The 24,246-nt window shown below is 42.3% G+C and overlaps 1 protein-coding gene across 1 annotated transcript in view; it reads right to left on the bottom strand.

Annotated features, from left to right (window-relative positions):
* The window catches only part of pard3ba (par-3 family cell polarity regulator beta a), a 141,578-nt gene that overhangs the window by 102,887 nt on the left and 14,445 nt on the right, over positions 1-24,246 (bottom strand). The window contains exons 3-4 of the mRNA XM_086128539.1: positions 9,003-9,177; positions 2,102-2,205 (exon numbers count right to left, since the gene is read on the bottom strand). Of these exons, the coding sequence (XP_085984665.1) occupies positions 2,102-2,205; positions 9,003-9,177 (279 nt within the window). The remainder of the gene's footprint in view (positions 1-2,101; positions 2,206-9,002; positions 9,178-24,246) is intronic.

Genomic DNA, 24,246 nt, shown 5'->3' with positions numbered 1-24,246 from the left:
CTTGAAATAATATTCTTTTTCATGATCCCATCAATACTCTGGACTTTTCGTGCCTGATGCAGTAAAAGAACCCCAAAACTTGACAGTGCAGTAATCTTCGGGTTGAAGTGCTCGCCTTGTTCTCGCCAGAGATACTTCTGGTCTTTGCGACCAAAGAGTAGGGCTTTGTATCAATTTCCAAAATCGAATCAATTTGATTCACAAGGGCGGTAATCGATTCAAAATTTGAATCACTTTGATAGATTTAGTTGAGGATTTCTAATCGTACCAATTTAATGTTCATATGTAAGACATTCTCAGAAGAAGCAAGCAAAAGCAGCATGTCGTGGAAACTTCTTGTTCTAACATGATGCATTCGTAAAAATTAATATTCACATGAAGACATGAACCCAGTGCAGTCGTATTCATCATGTGGGTTTCCATGTACAAGCCAGGCAGAAAAAATGAAGTAGCAAAAACACACAGTACAATCACCTTCACATCCCTGTGCCTCACAGAGTTTTTCTCTCTCTTTCTCATATTATTACATTTACCGGCCCTGATTATAAAACGACCCCCTCTTTTTCAAAACTCAAGTTTGAAAAAAGACCAAATTCGTTTTTCTACAGAAAATAATTACAGTACATCTGAAACAAATGATTACAACAATATATTTGAGAGAAAGAGCATGTTATGTTGCCTCATTCAAATCTTTATATCTGAACATTTAAATATGTAAACTAAAGTGCAATCACATTCGTAAATGAATGGCTTCTGGTTTTTGAAATGTAAATTACATCATAACTTCTCCTCAGCTGCCGGTTAACCTGGCCAATGTTTGACCCACTTTTCTCCAGATTGTCGCTATGTTTCTCCATTTTCTGTTATCTCTTCTATTATTTTCTTCTCACCGCTATTTTTTATTTTTCTTCTTCGTGCTACCACTATTTTTATTTTTATTCTTTGTGACAGGGGTTCACTTTGGCCTGGGGAGTCAAGTTCAGCATTCGCTTCAATGATATCTGGCGCCATCTAGCGTCGTGAATGGGTATAATGTCTAGACCCCGAGTATAAGACGGTCCCCACTTTTTCAGTCTTATTTCAATGCAAAAAACACCGTCTTATATTCGGGCCAATACAGTATTTAACTTATACTTTTCGGTACACAATTTAGTGCTTTAACACTGACATGTATTCATTTTGTTTAGAATGACTTTATAAATGTTCGGTGTTTCGCTTATTCTTCGTATTTTTGTCGCGTCATAATCATCTTGCACATTGGCTGCTGCCGTTTTGTGCCACAGCGCGCCATTTGCTTTGACTGTGTATGGAATCACGTCGTGCGAATGGTTGAATAAGGGTCCAGTGTAAACGTAGCATCAGTCATCCAATTGATTAAATTTGTCGTCATTGGCCCACCAGTATGGCATCAGGGCTGGCTCTCTTGCAGCATCGCCCTCGTAAAAGACCTGTTTGAACTTGGACCAGAAAAAAGTGGTTCAAAATATATGCTTTTATTTTTGATCCATGGGATTTGTGTATTTATTTATTTATTTATTTATTTATGGGCGGGACTTGCAAACATGGATAGGAAAACAGGAATAAATATGTCTTTCTTTTGAATCATCGGAAATGATCCACTGCACTCGGGCACAGGTGAGCGAATTGTTGTTGCATTTATTTCCCGTAATGCTAAGTCACTGCTGAGTCTGTTATCTTGGTAGCATGTTTTCATTTACACACACACACACACACACACACACACACACACACACACACACACACACACACACACACACACACACACACACACACACTTTGATGGCTAACTGATAAATGGCAGCTTCTTTGAAAAAGATGGAGTGCACTTTATTTCAAAGTGCAGCCCGAAGCACAGTGCTGGTCCTGGGTGAACGCTTCTTGGTCTTTGTCCTCAAAGAGGGCATGCCTCAAACAGCATAATGGCAAATGGGACACACTTCTGTCTCACTTATTTATTTACTTTATTTGTCCAAGGCACTTTAATTTAATACGGAAAATGTTCTTAAATCCTTTTCAAAAACAAATGAATTAAGTGAAATTCAAAAGGAGCAAACAGATGTCATCGTGACACAACCCTCACCATTTTGGAGGCTTCATTGGTTCGGTCATGTGTTGATGTCGTGCTCATCTCAACGGGTGGAGCCAATACTGAGTCACTGCTGCTCCTCACCAAAAGGGGCGTGCCTGCGACAAAGAGGGATGTTTAGTTTCTTCAACACTTTTTTCCAGAAAGCCGTACAGTTCAAAATGATAGGGTCACTTCTACGTGTGACTTATCACAATAGTGGGCACAGCAAACACACACTGTTAGTTGCATACACTGGAGAAGGGGGCTGCTGAAGCGGATGGGAATTTTGTGTTAATCAGGGACACCACCACTGCTTGTCCAGTGAACGTTGGGAGTGGATGGTCTTGAACTGGGGTCTCCAGGGTGGCAGGCAACAATATTCACCACTTGGCCACAACCGTCAAGTTACAACCTTATTTTTTGCTGAACTCATCAATGCGCGACAGTGTGTCACGCTGTTATGATGTCAGATTATTTACACAGTGAACAGCAGCTATTGCCATCTTGCAAGCACTCACAGCGGTGCAAATAGAAACCAGATTACAGTTTATGGTTCCAAACAGTCCCACGGTGAGCTGAAAAGAACTGCACCGCGAGGACAAAACCTGGCTGTTGAAATCCAGACTCATAACACATGTTTTTTATAGAAATGGATGCAATAACATGAGGTGAGCAATTATTTATGGCTGTGTCACAACCCTGGCGTGTCGAAAAAAACACCCCGCCCCCCATCCTTCTAACAATCATTTCAAAGCTTTCACGGCGCCCACATAAACAGACCTGCAGTCACACAAACGTATATCAATGCTTCCCACTGCCTAAAGCAGCAGTCGGAGGGAGTGCTGGCACGGGCAGGTTTGAACCCATCAAGAAACAATTCAAAAGAATCTAATTTGGAGCTTTGTGTTGCCTTGGGCTTTTATTATCCAGCCTAAGGGGAGCCAGTGTGATATAAAATCCTCTGTCGGGGTCTGGTCACACTGAAGCCAACAGAGAAAAAGATTGGAGCGGGTGCTGGATAAATGAGAATAATGCACGGAGGGATTGTGACGGAGAAGGGAAGGAGAAAAGTGAGAAAACGAGGGAATGCGAGCAAAATCCTCAGATTTCCTGTAATCAATCTCTCTTTAGGGAGCAGTGACAGGGTCCTGATCCAACGTGGGAAGGATAGAGTGTCAAGGAGGAAAACAAGTAGGAATGGAAAGGCCGGAATGTGTGTGTGTGTGTGTATTTGTGTGTGTGTGAAAACAATTGTCACAAATATCCTTTCAAACAGTTTCCATATGTATCACCCGTTCAGTGATATGTTCAAGTTTGTTGAGCAATTTAAATGAAGACTTTGGAAATTATTTCCCACATTTCAGATTGCAGATGCCAGTTTCACCAACCATCCTTTTTTCTCTCTCCTACAGTGACACATGAAACAAACGCTACCATAATCCCTTAAACCAAGGGCAACTTTGCTCGGTTTTCGAACGTCTCTGTTCTCGACCAAATTGATTTTCGACCAAAAATTGAGTTTTTTATGCCTTGGATTACGACCGAAAATCAGTTTTCGACCAAATTGAGCGCACTTGAATGCGCCACTCGACTCCTCTCGACTTCCTTACACGAGGAAGCGACGCTTCCTTGGTTAGGCGAAGAAGTGACATGAGTGAAAAAAGAGGAAAATAGTGCACAAAACTATTGAATTTAAGAAAGATTTGATAGTGAAATATGAATCAGGTGTGCATGTGTCTGTTTTGGCTAAGGAGTTCGGCATGCCGAAATCAGCAGCATCCTAAAAAAGAAAGACCATCATAAAGTCAGTGATGTGGCTAACGGATCTCGTGTGTTTAGCAAACAAAGGCCACAAATATTCGAGGAAGTGGAGAAACATTTGCTTATCAGAATCAGAATCATCTTTAATGGCCAAGTATATAGAACACACAAGGAATTTGTCTCTGGTATAACACGCTGCATTAGTATCATCATAAACAAGGACATGACAAATAAGTATGGAAAAATAAGTATGGAAGGACATTTCGTAATGTAAGTGAACCGTAGCGCGGTGGTACCACCCAGTGACAACTGTGAGACAATGTGCAAAATATGAAGCAGAGCTAAAGTGATCAGTGGTAGAATACAATACTATAACAGTACAGAGGAAAAACACCTTATTTATTTATTATTATTTTCATCAATGAGAAACAGCTAGCAGGGGACAGTCTTCGCCAAGGTACGATTTGTGGCAAAACTGTCATGATTCGGTTTTCGGTCTGGCCAGCAGGTGGCACTATCCAACTGCCCTGTGTCAACCGTCGAGACCTTCCAGTTCCTGGGAATCACAGTCTCCCAGGACATGAAGTGGGAAGTCAACACCATCTCCATCCTGAAAAGGGCCCGGCAGAGGATGTACTTCCTGAGGCTGCTGAGGAAGCATGGCCTGCCACAGGACGTGCTACAACAGTTCTACACGGCAGTCATCGAATCAATCCTGTGTTCTTCCATCACGGTTTGGTTTGGGGCCGCCACAAAAAGGACAAAATCCGACTTCAACGGACAGTTAGGACGGCGGAAAAAATCGTTGGCACCGCCCTACCCACTCTTGAGGACTTGCACACTGCAAGAATCAAGACAAGGGCACGGAAAATCCTCCTGGATCTCCCGCACCCTGCCCACCACCTTTTCCAGCTACTCCCCTCAGGCAGACGCTACAGATCCATGCGCACCAAATCCAGTAGACACTTAAACAGCTTCTTCCCTCTAGCCATTAACTCCTTAAACAGTCACTGACGTAGTCACTCTTCTTGTACTACAAATACTGCTACTGGTTACTCTAAAATGGTTCAATGATTTGTTGTTTACGATGATACTAATGCAGCGTGTTATACCGGAGACAAATTCCTTGTGTGTTCTACATACTTGGCCAATAAAGATGATTCTGATTCTGATCTGATGAGCGGACTTCGGCACGCACCTGCTGTCAATCTGTAATTTGTAGACTGTATTTAAGGTCTCTTCTGCGGTGCACCTGTGTCGGAGTATTGTTTCTGGTATTGCTATCTTCTCTGCTCATGGACTATTTGGCTATTGACCTCGTTGTGTTTCGCGTTTTGTACTCTCGGTATCCCTGCTTTTTGTAAGTACGCTTTTGGTTTTGTGATTTGGCTTTTCGCTCGCGTGTATTTTGATACATTGTTTTCGTTTGTATTCGCGGTCTTTATTTTTCTCCCTTGCCTTTTGTGCAAGCGTTTTTTGTTATTCGTTTATGTTCTCTCTGGTCCTTGTTTTGACCAGCGCTTTATGTTACCTCTTTATCGGTGTGATTATTAGCATTAAAACATATTTTTGTTACGGAGACCTTGTTTACGTCTACGTTTTTGGGATCCAGACTTAACTCGGCTTGTCCGAGTCGTGACAAAAACAAGACAATTGCATGGAGATTTGATTAAAAAAAAGGATCCTAGCATTGCTCCTGAAGAGTTTGATTTTAAAGCAAGCAGGGGATGGTTTGAAACGTTGAGGAAAAGAAGCGAATCGGCATGGGGAGGCAGCCAGTTCAGACAAGGAAGCTGCTGAAAAGTTTAAAGTTGAATTTGAAAATCTCATCGAGGACGAGTAATATCTTCCTCAGCAAACTTTTAATATGGACGAGACTGGACTTGTGTGGATAAAGCGGTTCAGAAAATGGATGGAGGGATGTTACTTCGTAGCGTAGGATTGCAGACAGAGCCTCCATAGTTGGAGCCATTACTTTAGGGTTTATCAATTCAAGGTGTAAAAGAATGCAATCTACAATTGTCACGATGACAGAGAGAGAGAGAGAGATATGTTAGTTCAATTTTTATGTTACAATGTCAATGTTTATGTTAAAATTGGTAAAAAATACAAGACAAAATGTTTGTAGTCTGTTGTTACCTGCTCTCTTATTACACATGTATACAATTTATGGTGTGAAATAGTTGAAAAAATGCTTTTAAAAAAGTTGTTTTCTAGACTTGGAACAGATTTTAAAAAATTACATTGATTACAATGGGAAACATGGTTTCGGTTTTCGAACAAATCGGTTTTCGAACAGCCTTCTGGAACGGATTATGGTCGAAAACCGAGGTTGTGACTGTATTTAATCAAAAACAGATAGAAGCTTACTTTTTGTTGTCCAACATAGTCTCCCAGCACTGTCACACACTTTCCCCATCTGTGCACAAGCTTATTCCCTCAGCGTAAAAATCTTTGGACTGATATCTCAGTCAGCCGCTCACAACACTTTTGACTTTATCATCATTTTCAAGCTTTGTGCCAACTTCTGTGAACTGCGGAGACAGGTCAAGAAAAACATCCAAGAACAAATGCCTGGGTCATTATTCAGAAGGGGTCATCTTGCATCGCAAGGATTCACACAGCAGGCCAAACAGTGCAGACCATCAATGAGCTGGGCTGGGAACTGCTCCCTCATCCACCTTACAGCCCAGACCTTGCCCCTTCAGACTTTCACCTGTTTGGTCACTTACAAGCGTTCACAAGTGGCACAAAGTTTGACGGGAGCAGCTTTACTGGAAGGGAATAAGCTGACTGTCTTCATGGACGGTGTGGGGCGGGTGATCAACACTCAGTCTCATCCATTGACCGAACACAATCGCAAAGTGGATGCAGTTTGGGGATCTCTTCGCAAAATGGAAAAAGAACGCGGCGAGGAAGAATAAGAATTAATTATACTATTAACCAGTCCACACGTGTGGGTATTTATTTCTTTAATTACAAATTATTGACCAATCCAAAGTGTGGAAATGGCTTTCTCTCTTTGAGGATGCAATGTTAATGGTTGAACAAACATTATGTTTTTGGGGTCTCCTAAAAAAAAGACAATTTTGGAGATACAAGGTTTTGGCCCGACACCAGCAACATTTCGATGAGAGTGACAGATGGGACTTTCCGAGAGCATAAACAAGATTGCCTTTGACACATGTCCGATTATGATTGAAGGTTAAAAATAGGCATTTTTTAATGTATGGTCCACCTCCTCACTGCGCTAAGATTTTGGAGAGATCCAAAGGGGACTCACAAACTTATCTGCTTAGAAGTCTCCATTTGCTAACTCGGCTGCCTGTGCAGCTCTGGGAGGTATACTGCAAGGATTTCCTCTTGTTGTTGGTTCTGAAAAAGTTCAGTCCTACTACAGTGCCGGTTCATTGCGGGGGCAGCGGTTAGAACAAGGACATTTCTGTCTGAAAGCTTATGAGCATGTCACTGTCACGTGACAGGTACATATGGTGACTTTGTCTTGCAAGCGGACTGTGTAATGACTGAGTGGAAGTGTGTGTGTGTGTGTGTGTGTGTGTGTGTGTGTGTGCTGCCCAGTGGTCTGTTTCACTGGCAATCGACCGAACGACCCGGTTCAGGCTGCTCATGGGATGATGCGATAAGGACTCTTTTCCTCGAGAGTGTGTGTGTAGCAGCGGATCAATGCAGGTCTAATCATCCCACTGGGCCCGTGTGAAGTCCAATCACCCTGTTCAAACAAACCACACACACGCATGTATGCATGCACACACACAAACACTTTGACGCCTAACTGATTACAGAATTACATCTCGTTCCTTCTGGCACCACTCAGCGCGATTACATGCACACTATAACCAGATTACTGTGAAAACTCAAATAGGGGTAAGCGCCCCAATAAAGGTATTAGAATATACTTGACTTTTCAGGAAAAGATTAGTTCACATTGTGGTTCAAAAATGTGACATCTTTTTCACACAGCTCTCTGGCTGTCCAACATTTCCTCATTATTCGTTATTAATGTATGTGTTGATTTTCATTTACAAGGGTTCTGTGGTATTGGGCCTGTACCTTTGAGGACATTACTGTCAATTTCAATTTGCATCGTTAACACTCATAATGAAAGCTGTGAGCAGCAAGGAATGAGCCACAGCGCCTGCACGGCCCACGATGATCAGACCTTGCGCCTGATAGACAACTGCTTCCAAATCTACAGCTTTGGAAGGAAATTGGAGTGCAGAACATATTGAGTAGATTTGACATTTAGACATTACGGTCAAGTAATCGGAACCACTAAAAATAGTTTCAAGAAGATCTATACTTCTGGAATTGATTTGCAACAATTTGATGATCTGTGGTAAAGTCTGAATGTACACGCCACCAAATTTCATGGATTAAAACTCAACAACCTGTTTGAGGTCATTCATGTGCATGACAGACAGAGATGGATTAGAAATGGCTTTTTAACCTTTTCTAGACTGATATGTTTGAATCACTTTGTTTCTCATTTCTTCTTGAATTGCTTATGGCATGATGCCTTTCTTTTTCACAGGGTCACAGCATAACTAAGTTAGTCGGGGTTCATTGGGGCTGGAGAGCAGGATGGTGCAGCAAGAGTGTTGGATGAGAGGAGGAAGGGGGAAGGTGGAAGTTGGGGTGTGGGGGGTTGGCTGTAATTAATCCATTCATGCTCAGCCAACAGGCTGCAGTCATAATCTAGTTAGGAATTGAGGTCGTGCAGAGACTGGGAGGGCAAAGAGAAATGAGATGGAGTCGGGTCAGGGCTCAAGAAGCCGGGTGGTTAGCTGGACGGCAGGTGGTACAGGCTGAATAGCAGAGTGGGTAACACGCGGCTGATATGACAGCAGACTTGTGAGAGTGTGAGGACAGATGTACAAGTGTTTATCTGGCCAGCTAAGAGGTGGAGGATGTCACACACACACATGGGCTTTGGATTTGGAGGTGAAGAAAGCTCTTTCTGTGGCAGGCAAGCAGTTCTTTTGTTGATATTTTTCTCAACTTTTAATTAATTGAGTTATGAATGCATAGATTGATTCAGCAACCTGGAATTTTAGGTATGCACCGTGAATCACCACATGAAAATCAACAAAATTGTGTGAATTTGAATAACACTGAACACTCTGTGACTTACTGGCTTTGAGAACGGCCTCGTTGACTTCGATCTCTCCTCTGATTGGCTCCTGGAGCTGCGTGTATGAATAGTAGCTCAGGGGCTCGGGACTGGGTGCATCACTGGAATCGCCATTCGAGATGCTCTCCCTAGGGCTGTCTGTCATCCCACGCTGCACTTCAAACAGCGCCACCAGCTGGAAAAGACAAAGTGTCCATTTGAGTGCCATGCTTTCAGTCTCAGGGCCATTGCACACTGCGTGATGTTTCCGAACCTCATTTGGACCAGACAATCGCAAAACATGACAGTTGGCCATTCACCCCTTGCACATTGCACCATTTCACACATGGACGCCCTGCAACTTGAACTGCGCGAGCCGGTATAAGGTTTTGGGGGTCTCCAAAGAATTTGTAGCACTGGAACACTTTTTCAATCTATAAAGGGGTAGCGCTTCAGTCAAGGAAGACACAGATTGCTTCAGAAACAGAACGTCGGTGACACTATGAGGAAAGTGTGGATGTAACAAAAGGTGGGGCGCACTCCCATTTACCTTCAATGTGCCCAATGCATTACATACCGTTTGCTTCCATTTTTACCACAAGCTTCACTTTTTCAATGACATTTACATATGAAACTAGAAACACAATGCGTGTCCTCCTTTTACTGCGTCCATGTGGCTTAGCCAGCTGTGTCTCGCTCACATAAGACCCGGAAATATATTTTTATTAGCCTTTGTGCTATTTGACTTGGACTATTACAAACGACTATTTTGCTAGTGGACCAGTCACCGACAGTAGTAACGATTTGTCGACTAATTGGATCATATGTAAATCGCAGCATATCGCACCGGCAGCTGCCATATGTGCAAATAAAAATAAAGACAAGTAGAATTATTTTCGACACGTAACACATTTTGTAGCTCTGTCCAAGCATTTTTCGACATTTTATTCATGGTGGAGCAACTTGAAACTGAGGTAAGTTTGGCACTAACATTTTTAGCTTTAAATGTTAAGCGCATTTTAAAATGGAATCCAAAAGTATATACTATGCATAATTACACGATGAATACTATGAAACTATCTAAAAATGCAAAGACAAATACTTGTCAACATAATTCACTATTCTCAGGTATCAAATATTTGTTTTAAGTAAGAGAAGATATTCAAATCAGATGAGTAAAGAAAACTGAAATAAACACCTGCATTTGTTTTTTATATGATGTTTTTAATTCACTAAAAAATGTTGCTTTGCTTCGCTAATACCATAGGTATTAAATCAAAATGAGATATTCGTTTGATACAAAACTAAAAACCTTAAAGATTAAGATGAAGATATGTTTTTGTTTTTTTGTTTTTAAACAGTGTAATGTGGTTTATTGTAATGAACTGGGTTTACTGGTTTTTGTTGTTGTGCTGCCTTTGAGGGGTGGTGGCAAACATGTCAACGCCTGGTACGTTGAGCGCTCCTGTTTGCGAGTTCCCAAACACATCACTAAGTTTGCCAGTGCGGGAACGAGGGAGAGACAGAGAGAAAAAGAGAGCGAGTGAGTCACAACGAAGGATTTTGAGAATATAAATGTCAAGATGGACTGCATGTTCTACGAGTAAATTGGTCATGGCCTTTTACTTGATAAGAAAACGTATCACACAGCATGCCAATTCTTCATCTCCAGTGCATCGTCTCAGTTGCTTAAAATGTAGCCTCAACACTCTTATTACAAAGTACATGAGCCACATCCAAAAAGTCAGATTTCATCCAAGATGACGACAGGTTCTTCTTCCCCACTGGCTTTTATCATACACATTACGATGTACTTGGCAGTATCTGCGAGATTGCTTCAGGATCAGTGATATTTGACTTGAGGTCGTGCGTGCGTGTGCGTGTGTGAAATTGACAGTCCCATGAGATATGGCACGAAAATGAGAAGCCGTCCTGCGCAATGACATGGCCGGCACAATGAGACAGGCACAGGAGACGAATAGGATCAAGGAAGGACAGAAGGACAACAAACCATTCGAATTGCAACAGGGGCCCGCCTTCCAATGGAGCAAATGAGAAGGCCTTTATATCAACGGTGGAGCAACACCTGCTGAGGTGTGGATGTGTGCTTACTCTGGGTAATAGGTGTGTGGAGGTGGTCTCATTTGAAATAATAATAATAAGGCATAAAAGATAACCACAGATTTAAAAAAAAAAAAAAAAAAAGCAATAACTGCAATGGAACACTGGAACTGGAGTACAGAAAGGAAGGATGTGAGTTAGCAAAGAAAGAGTTGTGTGTCTTTGTGTGTGTATGTGGGTGTTTGGGTGTGTGGGTGTGTGTAAACTATTCGCACTGACTAGGGTAGTGTGGCAAACATTTTCTATCACACCATCATGTCGTCTCTCACCTCAACCTCCCATGATTTAATATCAGCGTGATACCCTGTGTGCGCATGCATGGGCATGTGCGCACGTGCACAAGTGTGCAGTGGAGAGAGGAATTGAGGGGGCTGGCAGTTGCTGAGGAGAGGATGATGGAAAAAAAAGACTTGACACCAGCAAAACAATCTGATTGTGCCGCTTGATGAATGCATTGGCGGCTCTTTCTTTCTCCTTTATCGGCTTTCCTCTTTCCCTCCTTATCTCCCTCCATCCCCAGCGGCCGTCTCTTTCCCCCTGAGCTCGCTGACTGCATCAATCAAAGATGATGCCCCAGCGGCTGAGTGCTATACGTGCGAATGAACACACCAGCGTGCACACGTACAAAGTCGCAGGGATGAGCTTAGCCTACTATTGATTGTTTTGAGAAACTTCTTTCAGTGTGTGGAGAGGTGGTAATCATTTCTATTTTCATTCATTTCAATTTTTTTAAAGCTAACACCAGAGGAGTGGACTTGATAAAAGGGCAGAGAATTAAAATTGGAATCATCGTATTTTCGTGGCACTCGTGAACTTGGCAGGCTTGGGGAGAAATGGAATAGAGTAAGTGTACTGGCGTTATTTATTCGGGATACAAATAAACGTAACTGTTTTCCCTTACAGTTCGAGAGGGAAAAAACGCAATCAGATTATAGGTATGTTTATTAAAAATGGGGCTTTTTTGCAGAATTAGAATTTCCATGCACACAGACAGGTGCAACGGGCTTAGTTGTTTATTTGGGAACTGGATGTGGTGCACTCACCAAAGGACAGAATTACCTTAAATAATATTTACGGAAATGCGGGAGCTGCAATCCCGACTGCTACGTACGACGAGCTGGTAGCCCGCTGCCCCGCCAACGTCAGTCATGTGTTATGTTCCTGTCACAGACCACCCACAGATTTACTATTTAAATACCACGATAGCAAGAATTACAGCAAAACTTGTCCCTGTCATCGTATCAAAATTACACTCTGTGTGTGTGTGTGTGTGTGTGTGTGTGTGTGTGTGTGTGTGTGTGTGTGATGGGAGCAGAGAGTATGGGTTTAAGTTACCATTGCAAAGGACTTCATGAGTTTAATTTGTCCGTTTTATTACCACTATTTGTAAGAACAACAACTTCCATCTTACCTCATGCAAAAAAGCAATTATTTCATATCACTGAATCAATCCAGCCATCCATACTTCTCGGTAGCACCTTGACCAAGTGGTTCGCACGTCTGCGTACCAGTTCTGAGGCTTTGAATCTGAATCCTGAGAGCTGCGGCTTCATTCCAGCATCCCAAAACCATTCATATTGATTAATAAGAGAAAAAAAAAAGACAAAGACAAACGAATATATTGCAGAGATTTTTCATTTATTTTGTCTTCATTTACGTGTTTGGTACTGGAGTAATCCAAAAGTAATTTAAAATAATCAACGTACATGATACTTGGATTACACTACGACTGACTTTTTCAACAAGTAACTAGTAACTGTATTGGAATACATTTTCGTAACCCTCCCAGCCCTGTTTCTCAGTACGGACCGGAGGTGCTAGCTGTTCGACAACGCCTCTTCCAGATATACATCACCACCCCAGACGGAGGGACTGTGCATGTGATTGTTTCATGACCGAATGGATGACTGTGAAGTTCGCACGTGACAAAACATGCCTAAAGGAGAATTAAATGGCTTGGCTGAGGCAAGCAGGTTTGATCTCACCGGACGTTGCCCTGCTCTTCCATCCCTCTCAATTCTAAAGCACTTCACTACACATCAAGATGTAGAGGGACACCAACACTCTGTTACCATTGACCTACCCAGAATAATATAAACAATTTGCCAACAACGACAAAGGCAAAAACAATTAAAAACTTCTAAATAGCGATGACGAGCATTTGCCCCCAAAACGTCATGGTACATGTTCAGAATGATCAAAGTTTGACATCAAGGTCCGCCCACAATCAGATGTGCGGACGCACAAAAGTTTTGCAATTAAGCATCACCCATCTGTCTGAAAGATCTGCTTCCAATTTGGCTCATTTAGGCAATTCCCTGAGCGCAAGCCCTGAAATTCACCCACAATGGCTACTGGAAACCAAATCTGCCAATTTCCCATGTCGGGCTTGGATCCTCCAAATTTCAGGGTGAGCTAACAACCTGGATGGGGAAAATATATTACATATTAGTATTATGACCTCAAAAGAATTTATATATATACCTGTATATACTGTATATATAATTTTTTTTAATACACATCAAGATGTGGCCAAACCGGTGTTGTCCATTCATCTGTCAAGTCAACAGCTTGCACTCTAACAGAAAGGCAGTCGCTGGAGAATATAAAATCATCTCAGAAGAAAAAAAAAAAAACAGTCCTGGTGAACAGCAACTTCACTCCTGTCGCAACATTAAATTTTGTCATTAAAACAAAGGCATCGCATGATTTTGATTGCTGACAGTGTTCTGTGTGCACCATTTGCTTTCCGAGATGCTGACGTTAAAAACAGTAGACATTGATAACATGCTACAACTCAGAGAGGGAATGGTGGTGAATCATTAAAAATTTACAGTATTCAATCAATTGCTAAAATTAATTGTATGCAATGCCATACAGCCAGGAGAGAAAACCCCCACCTTGCCCACCTGCACCCAAACACACACACACAAAATGAAGCCACAGTGAATCATTGCTATGTTCCGGGTCATCGTTCACGCCCAAGCTCTACCGTCGGTTTTTCAGCGATCCTCTTTCATGCGTTTTTACAATACATGGGCAAGTTCGGATTTAGAATTTCGAGTTAACATGCCTTCAGTGGCGTATCACTTTGCCGCAATATGCAAGGAAGCACTGAGGTCTACTGGAAGAGATTCAGGATAACGGCTAGCAGAAGCGGTCGCCCCTTCAGTGTTTTGCATTGGCACGTCTTGCCGTTTTAATATGCAGTGTTCTCATGGAGCAGAGAGAAGATACGCCTGTGCGTTTAGTTGTATGCATTCTTTGTCTGCACCGCTGTCGTCTGTGTGTTCAAGTGGTAGATGTTTGAAGGTTGATAACTACTCTAGCATCTATTCCAATTTCCGGAGGCCCATCTTTGCGTTTATATGTTAGCATTAAGCGAGAAGACTTGTTAGAAAAAAAAAATTATATGCTTTGGTTGAACAGTTTGGTGTTTAACTAGACTGGATAAATGCTTCTTTCTTTTTTGTTAAAGTGTCAGTTTAAGCGACAAACAGCTCGAAGCAAGCGAGTGTCTTATTATTATTTCCATTTTGTGACAAAAGAGAGAACAGGTGGCTAAGGAGCACTTTAAGGTGTGTTTAATGAGTTCAAGCATGTTTTAACAAGTTGACATGTTTAAAAGTATGTGGGAGGAATATAAGTAATTAATATTGCAGTTTCACTTCTTACGGGTGGGACTGGAACATATCGAGTTTACGTTCCATCTCGATATGCACAATAAAGACCGTTAAAAGGAAAATAGGTAGATTGAAACACATTGCACTGCAAAAAGGATGAACAGTGCCACCTTGCTTTAGCCAAACAGTTCTACATGTGAGTAAAAGTCAATATCAGTTGTGCACACGCACGCACAGACAGCCTAAAAAACACATTCACTTCCTTTTCTCATTGCCTCGTACTAATCAGCTCATTTTTCTTCGAGGTTGCGGTGTGTGCGTGCGTGCCTCCGAGTTTGTGTGTGAGGTACCAGTCTATTGAGAGACTTTGCTTTTGTGCTGTTGTCATCCATCTCACAAATGCCCCCTTCCGCAGCCTTCATTCTTTCTTTGAAGGAACGATGCATAATTCAGAAGGTGTATGCTGGCTCCTGACAGCAAACGGTAACCCAATCATCTCTCTGGCACACACGTGTGCGTGGCTACACACTTAAATAAAACATTTACACCCCCCTCCCCCACCAAAAAAAGAGCTTTTTTAAGCATCTACATGACAATCAGAGAGAGTGTAACACACAACTCTCAGGTGAGAGAATCTGCTAAAACGTTTAAAGATCATCTCAAGAGGCCACATATGGCCAAATTCACTTCTGACTGAAGTCAGTGGAAAAGATTGAAAAACTTAATGTTAATGACATCACAATCCAGGAAGGAAAATAGGAACCTCACACTCCCACAAACAGTGAAATACCATCAGTCACGTCCACATACTTTTTTTTTTAAAGGAATTGCCTACATTAATAGGTTCTTACAATGTTGCTGTACCCTTGAAAAAAACAGTTACAGGAAACCCCCACGTTAGCACGAGAACACGCCAACAATTGCAGTTTTTACAGTACTGTAATGAGGAGAAGTTTAAAATTGTGGCACAATCAAGATGACAATGATGATGATGCATTATCGGTACAGTCCAATGAATGACAATGGAGACTCTGCGGTCGCCACGTTCCATTATGATGACTTATTTTCCTCCTTTTGAGCATATCAAGGTGGTTTACCTTTTCCGAGTGCATCCTAACTTTTTTCTACTAGAAGCCAGTTGGAAAGAACACAGAAATTGGGCGGTATCTTTTAGTGTTACAAAAATATGAAGCTATCGTAACGCACGCTGTCAAAAACGCGCAACATATGTATCAAATTTTAAACAAGAAAAGCACATACGTACAGTATTATAGTACTGTACCTGTATTACATATTGATATTTGTGAATTTATGTTGATATTAAGGAAATTGCAAATGTTATACATTGCACAAAAATGAAAAAAAAAACAACAAATTGTCACGCTCCAGAAAATGTGAAGAGTTAAATTTGCAAGTTGTCACACTTAATTTAAATAATAATTTAAAAACACATTGCCATATGTCCTGTTGGCATGGGTTTTTTTTGTTTTGGTTTTTTTTGGTAGTAGTAGTAGTACTAGTCGCAGTAGAAAACTGGATGCATTACTGGTGAGAATGTGGCTAATCCTGCTTCTGCTGCAGCCTAAATCTACACGTCACAGTACCAGATGTGGAGGATTACCTGATAGGATAGCGCGCACACGCACACGCACACGCACACACACACACACACACACACACACACACACACACACACACACACACACACACACACACACACACACACACACAACGTGATGTGAAATGCAGAAATAGATACTTAATCAAGCTTGTCAAGGCTGTGGTGAGGGACTCCTTAAGAAAGGAATTTTATGCAGAGATGTCACCACATCGACTTTTACATGCTTGCCTTGGCTGTCGTTTGAAGAGATGCCAGCAGTTGCACATCGAAGCAAGAACATCAACATCGAACATAACATTGCTTTGATGCTGCTGACAGACCCGTCCGCTGCAGCAAATTAAACCTCTCTGCTGTTTAAGCACTGTGCAAAAATGAGCAGATGACCAAGATATTATACACGATAGAAAAATAGAAAATTGGCAAATGTGATAAACTGTCACTATTGACACCGTAATATAGAGTTAAAAGTGCGAAGGACTTTCTTAGTGGTGAGGAAATTTTTAACAGATGCACCTCACAAAAGACTATACTTTACATGGAGACATGAATTTTTTTCATCATTTCTAACAGTTCTGATGTGCGTCAATCACTTCTACTGTATATGTCGTCTGCCCATGTGCGAGATTATCTGGTTCTTCAAAGAAAACAAGACTCCTAATTCATTTTCCTTCATTCTATTGGGCAGGGTATATGAAGAATAGAAGTGCAAATGTCAATGGCATCTGATTTACTGAAACACTTTTTTTAGCTTTCTGGTTTCTTGGTGTCATCAAGTATTGCCCTAACATCTAAATTACTGGTTTCATATGTTCTTTTAAGTGAAAAAGACAACATGGATTTTAGGGTGTCAGTAGCTGGTGAATGCAACAGCCTCTTGGTCAACGAAGCAGGTGCACCGTTCCATTACAAAATTCCCAATATTTTGGATCACATTAACGTTGCATGGCCATAAAAGCGTTGTTTCATTGGATTTCATTAATATAATCCAAAATATGGGTAGTTTCTTTCTAATATTTTCAGACGATGACTATGTCCATATCCACATAGATTTTGGTGACAATCAGTCACGGTCCGTGTACATTATGCAACCGTAATGAAATGGTGCACCTGTTTCATGGACAGTGAGGCTGATTGCATTCGCCAGCTACTGATGCCACAAATCTCTCTTCGTTTTTCATCTGTGAGAAACCTGAGATGGTTAGGAAAATGAAGGCAATATTTGACAAGGCCAAAATGAACAGTAATAGTGGACAACCCGGAAGATGTCAAAGTGATTTGGTGAAGTGGTCAAAAATGCCCAATATTGAATCCTGTGTTTCTTTAAGGACAATGTAAATGGCAATCTTGTAATTTCTTTTCTCATTTATGTCAAGCGCAAGCACTATTTTGGTTGGGTCTAAGCATCTTTGTCACGGCATTAAAACAACATTGCTCCTTTTCATGCGGCACTCCCATGTTCAACATTGACCGGATAATTCAAGTTGCCTGTTCAGACACATTAGCGACAGTGGAGCTCAATTCATTAGGCTAATCAGCTTGAAGATGAGTGTTGAGAGGAAGGAAAATAGAATAATAATATAACGAGACGTGCTCATGCAATGGTGATGTTCCCACACGGGACGCAGATGGGGGTTTAGCTGTGCAGTCGCACCAGGGAATCCGTTCAACATTTTGCCTAAATGAGCTGCATTCACGTTTACACGCATTCATCATCCCCACCGCCGCAGTGAAAGTGTCCCCCCACCCAGAGTGTGACTCTCAGCTGATTGCAGTTATTAGCACAACAGACTTTCAGCAAACACACAAAGTGATGTCAGTCAGTCAACTCACTAAGCTAATTCATCTTTTCTTTCCTTCAAAGACTAGGTGCATGTGCCTTTGAAAAGGGAGCCCCTGACCTTGCACTCCCACCGCGCCCTCATAACCGTGATCCCGCAGGCCTAGCAGCTAATGGGTGATGCGGTACGGACAGAATAACACTGGAGTAACTGTGGCAGGAGGGCGCACAGAGGGACAAGATCTGACGTTGCGTTGACCCCACTCCGCTTCCGTTAGTCACAACACACTGATGCGGCAAGAACACAAAGAGGCCCCGCCCCATTCCACTGTTTTGCTTTGTTGAGCTGACAAATCACATTGGAGGGGCTCCATCAGTCAAAGTCATAAGATAGCGCAGTAGACCATGTTCACTGCACTAAAATTCAGAGGCAAAGCCTGCTTAGAATGAAAAGCTAAGCAGCACACAAGACAGTCCAATGGTAGGGGAGGTTTTTGAAATTACGAAGAGCTAGAAGACTTATTAAATTTAAGAAAACGGGGGGGGGGGGGGGGGCACGGTCTACACAGCGACACGTACTAAAGATGATTTGCTTTCGTGACAAGCCACAGTCCAAATTAATATGCCAACATGTCAGAATGACAAGTGTTGAACATCTTCACACGTAAAGATGTATGGATCGCGATTAGCATGCAAAGAGTGTATAGATGATGATTAGGCTGGCATGCGCCTGACGTTTTCTAATTAGCGCACTTGAGCCACACGCCGATTTACTGAGCCACTATTCACATGTCAATCAAATGCTGCTCACCGTGACGATTTTAGAGGAGCAAGGGGGGTGGGTGAGCCTGAGGTGCCATGGAGCATCAAAGGCTTAACAGTGATCACATCTTATTCACTCACACAAAGTTTTTCTCTGTCGGATTACCACAAGTTAAGAGCTGCCTTGTTGGCACCTACCTGTATTTAAAGGGCATGTAATAGGCAGGACTGTGTTCTGACAAAACTGGTGGGGTAGCAGTCTAGTTTACTCAATAAATTCATACTGACAATGTACATTGTGACCACCTATCCTTTTTCAGGCATGAAAATGGGTGAAAATGAGAGAAGGATACAACCCATTGTATTGAATTGTAAATGTCCCCAGTGTGGGACAAATAAAGCATATCTTAACCCCTCTAAGGGTCCGGGGGCATGGTCTCTTTGAAGAAAATTGTAAATATTTCTTATTTAAAAGATGATTATTTTAGCAATGCACTCCATGATTAACCTATTTGGGCTACAAAAGATCGCATTTCGCCAAAAGATGAATGATCTTTCCAGCAGCACAGCAGAAAGAAGCTCGCCAGCGATCGGGGCCCCCACCTTGGGGATGGCTGCGTTGGGGGGCCGCCGGAGGGCTTCAGATGCTACAGAGTGAGGATGATGAGCCGTTGGCCCGGAGAGACGGACAAATAAATGAGAATAAGCTCTCCATTCAGAACGAATGAGTGCTGGCGCTGCGCTCCTGATATTATCACACCATTTTATCTTTGGCATATATAAAATGTAAAATGTGGTTCTAAGTCACAAAATATGTGTGGTGCCTCCCTGGCTGTCTCACTGTCTTAAACCCGTAAAGTGAATTTTCATCAATATGTGAAAGCTTCTGTGCATTTAATGGGCTGTACTTTGCAACAACGCCACACCATGCAATGGCAATTCATATCTTGAATTGCCCCACACATATGGACAACATTATGTTCCAACATGGTGTTCATTATGGACAATCCATAAAGAGAACAAAGTCCAATAAAAGAACACTGCTGTGGTTCAGATCCTGCCAATCACGCCCTTTCAGGTCTCACTTTCAGTGCCCACGTGAGCATTAAAGTCCCTCAGCAGAACAATGGGAACCCACCAGGAGCACTCTCAACCCCACCTTCGCTAACCATAGAACTCCAAAAAAGTTTAGTCAGGACCCGTTCCATCACCCTATGGTGGAGGGAAGCTACCCTCCCGCAGTGAACCCCAATGTACAGGTAAAAATCTGGGGGCAATAACTTTGTGCCCACACCTTCTTGGCACCTTTCACTGTTGCCAACTTCAGAATGGAATAGAGCCCAACCCTTCTCCAAGAAGACTGGTACCAGAGCCCAAGCTATGAGTGGAGGCGAGCCCGACTATGTCTAGTCTGAACTGCTCAAGCTCGCACACCAGCTCAAGATCCTTCGCTGGCACGTCCCAAGCTCCTGTAGATGGGGATAAGACAGTCAGGGTCAGCTTATTCCCATCCAAATGAAGCTGCTCCAATCAGCTGAATTTTGCGATAGATCACGAAACTCCAAATAGCAGGAAATCTGCTGTCAGAAGACCAATAATGTAGATGTCTTCCACATCCTCTAAAGACAGTATTTACAGGCACAGAATTCTCCTGTTCTGCCAAGGATCTAAGGTGTACCCAGCAGCAGAGGGGCAAGAAGGCTCCCACTGCCTGCTCTTTTCATCAACATTTTTTTTATCCATAGTGCTGAGACTCCAGCTGACCATGATTGTTTTTTGGAAGAAAAATAAGCAGAAGGCTAGTTTAAGATATGGGACAGCACATTACTTTTTGAAGTCAAGATGACGCCCGAGTAGGCAGCCGTCGGCAAGTGCTCTCATGAGCCTTGCTTTTTTTGTTGTTTTTGTGTTTGTTTTGTCACTTTGTGTTTGTTGTTACATTATGTGGACCTGATGTGGACTTTTTTCAGCATTTTTTGGCCCCGACATTCATCAAGGAGGAGACTCTGTGCTTGGTGGTTGCGCCTTCTCGGCAGCATGGGTATACCAGCACTGTTTTTGACTGGGAGGAATGTCGGCGCCATTTGACTGTCGTTGCTGGACAAGTTCAGCATTTTTCACAGCCCTGCTTTGTTCAGCGGAGAGATCGGTGCTGTTGAACGGTCTGCGGCTGGATGGATATAAGGCTTGAGGAGCCGACGATGAGAAGAAAGGAGCGTTAGCGCGGTGCGCCGAGGCGGATTTGGAACTGGGAGTCGCGGCTTGGAGTTTGAAGCGGATTACGTGGGACAGGTAAGTGTATTTAAAAAAAAAAAGATTAAGTTCCTCTTTTCATCGAAAAGGTGACTTACCATTGGTGAACATTAAGGCTTTTGGAAATATTTTTGTTCAACCTTTCCAGCTTCCTTCCAAGTTTTATGAGCAAATACTTTGAGAGCTCCTTTGTGCAAGGCATGGTTCACGTCAGACAATAGTTTTTGGAAATTGAAAACCTAAATGTGATTTTTATAAGACAGGGAAGCTTTAATTGACTGCACTTTGTGTTTTGGGCGAACATGAACTTAACGTCGTGTATTTCTGACTGGTGAATGTTTTTGCGAACCTGCGGCTGCTAACTCACTCGCGAAATCTGTACAGGTTGGTGACTGTTTGTTGGTCCCTGATTGACATTAGACAACCTTTTCCCTTTCAATTCAGGGTGTGCGATTTCAAAGGAAGTCGTAGGGATGTGTGTTTCACGGTAGTCTGAAGATAAAAGGGGGATTTACTTTTTGTGAAAGCTTTTTTCCTATCTCAGCCTGGACCTTAGATTCTATTTGTGCTTGCCCATTAAATATTGCAGTCCTGAATTCTTCATTTAAAAAAAAAAAAGCATTCAAGGAGCAAGTTTTTCCTCATGAGATTGTAGGGTGAAACTTGCAGCCGTCTACTAGTGTGAACTGAATGGATGGCAACAATGAGGAAATGCCAGTATTTAGAGGATAATGGCTTCTTGTAACATATTAAAAGAAAGCATGAATTAATTAGATAGCTTAATAACTATGATCAAGTTCAATTTTGGAACAATGAACTTCATTCACTTTTTTATATTATCTATGGACTAAGCAAGTTAATTTAAAACATTTGTGAACTGAACTTTAAACTCATTGGCATAGGAAATGATGTTTCCCAACACTTTCTTGACCAAACAGTGCACCTGATTAAAAGCCCCAGCAGCTAAATTTAGTAATGAAAACACATTTCTACATAAATTAGCCACTTCGAATGAATAGCTGTGGATCTCCACATTACAACATGGGATACTTGCAAGGAGAAGAGGTCCACACAGTTGGGATTTGTAAAAAATATTTTCTTTAACTTAAGCACCAGTAGACACTCCTCCCCCACCCCAAATAGTGCCAAATGCATCTAGTTACACAGTGGTGTCCCAGAACCTTTCTCAGTTGCTCTTGTTGTCACCATGAGGCCAATTTGCCAACGGACGTCATCAGGCAGCAGTGCATCTAAGTCCATGGCAGTGCAGCCTTTGGAAAGTTTGTTACATGTTTGGGAAGCGCAGGGAATATCGCTCCAAGGCAAGAAATGTTACCTTCTATGGCTAGCCGTTCCCGCCTATCATCAGTTCCGAGAGGTAGGAATGGGTCGCCAAACAAACGACACAGAATCGGCTGCCGTACTGCAGAGTTTGCTGTATTTAATGGCATTTGTTCCTTATGCCCCATTAAAGTCAACTCAAGATGTTTATTTCTCACTTTACTGTCTGCTATATCCTCTATATTCGCTCCTACACATCCAGCTATGCCTCCAGACTCCTATATTTCAGGCAGCCCGGTGTGCGCACACTCCAACAGCAAATGGCTGATAAATATTCAGTACGCAGGTGGACTCTTGACAATTTCATTTGTCGACTGTGACGTGCTTGGTAATTTCATTTGTTTCAAGTTGTGACTAGACCATGGTAAAATCTATTGACGTCTTAAAGCTCGTCAATAAAAACTCAAATACAATGCCTTACATTAAAAGCCGCAGGGTTCAAAGCGTGGGGGAAAAAAATAAACATACAGTAAGGGTTTGTGTAGTATGGGTGAAAGCATACTACATATTGTTGTGACTTACAGTAGATAGAAAATCACATTTATGAAGCTGGTGGTTGAGAGGCTAATGACAGTGTGTGTGTGTGTGTGTGTGTGTGTGTGTGTGTGTGTGTGTGTGTGTGTGTGTGTGTGTGTGTGCGTGCGCACATGCATTCATTCATGCGCAAACAGCCAGCCGTTGTATCTCATTAGCATCCGGGGCTAATACAGGGCCCACGCTGTGCTGGGGCGCGCCTTCACAATGCGTCCACTGCGGCTTGATTGATGGCATGATGCCGTTGGCCACAATAATGGAACAAAAAAACCCACGAAAGACAGAATCTGTCTGCTGTGGCAAGGTAATAAAAGACAAAAAACAAAAGAAAGCCAGGCTAATCAGAAGAACCAGGCACAGCTCATTAATCTGAGCGAGCTAAAAGTGTCTGGAAGCCTCGAGACGAGAAAAGTCAGATGATTGGCACATGGCGAGGATCGCTGCCTTGCCATCTTTTCATCAGCAGCAAAGCAAGAGAATAAAATTAGAGTGGAGATGAAAGTGGGGAAGTTGTTTCAAGAATCGGGTGGAAGCTGAACAAGGTAAATAGGACAGTTCCTCAGCAGCAGAGGTTTCTGGCGAAGCCTGTAATTGCCCAAAAGAACCGCAGCAAAGGGAAGGCAGCTGACGCCAGTGTGACTTGTTAGCAAAGGAACTGAGCTGTGACATTAGGAGACACAGCCTGGGAATGGAATCATTAAAACCTGCGAGTCACAAACATGATGCCCATATTATTACGATGCGGCCAGAAAATGATGCCTCTGTTCTGAGTGATTGAAAAAGCGCCTTTCCCACCTCTGCAGACACTTCCACACCATTATTCACTTCTGTCACCTTGTTTTACTGAAGCTGTTTTGGCAAACTTGCAGCCCTACATGCACACGTAGACACAAGCTTACTATTGTTCGCATGCACAAATACCAAAGAGAATAGTGTACAAGTACTTTGAGCTGACAAAGTATCCCTCATTTATCAGTGAATTCCCCCTTGAGCAAGCATCATCATCACAATACTTTTTTTTTTTTTAAATGGGAGAAATTCTACATCACACATGAGATAATGGCATTTCATAGCAATTCAATCTAGGGTTTTTGTTTTGTTGTAACATGAAAGGATGTTTGTAAATCTGTTTTTGTGCAAATTTACATGACAGCTTAATCACAAAACTGAAGCGCCATTGCCGCACCTTCAGTCTTTAAAACAAACGAAGGGAGAGACTGTCAGATGGCTTCA

The sequence above is a fragment of the Hippocampus guttulatus genome, chromosome 1 (assembly GCF_054856545.1).
Source record: "Hippocampus guttulatus isolate MCC_2025c chromosome 1, RoL_Hgut_1.0, whole genome shotgun sequence".
NCBI lineage: Eukaryota > Metazoa > Chordata > Actinopteri > Syngnathiformes > Syngnathidae > Hippocampus > Hippocampus guttulatus.
The sequence above is the reverse complement of the archived record's forward strand: the minus strand, read 5'-3'. Positions and strand labels throughout refer to the sequence as shown.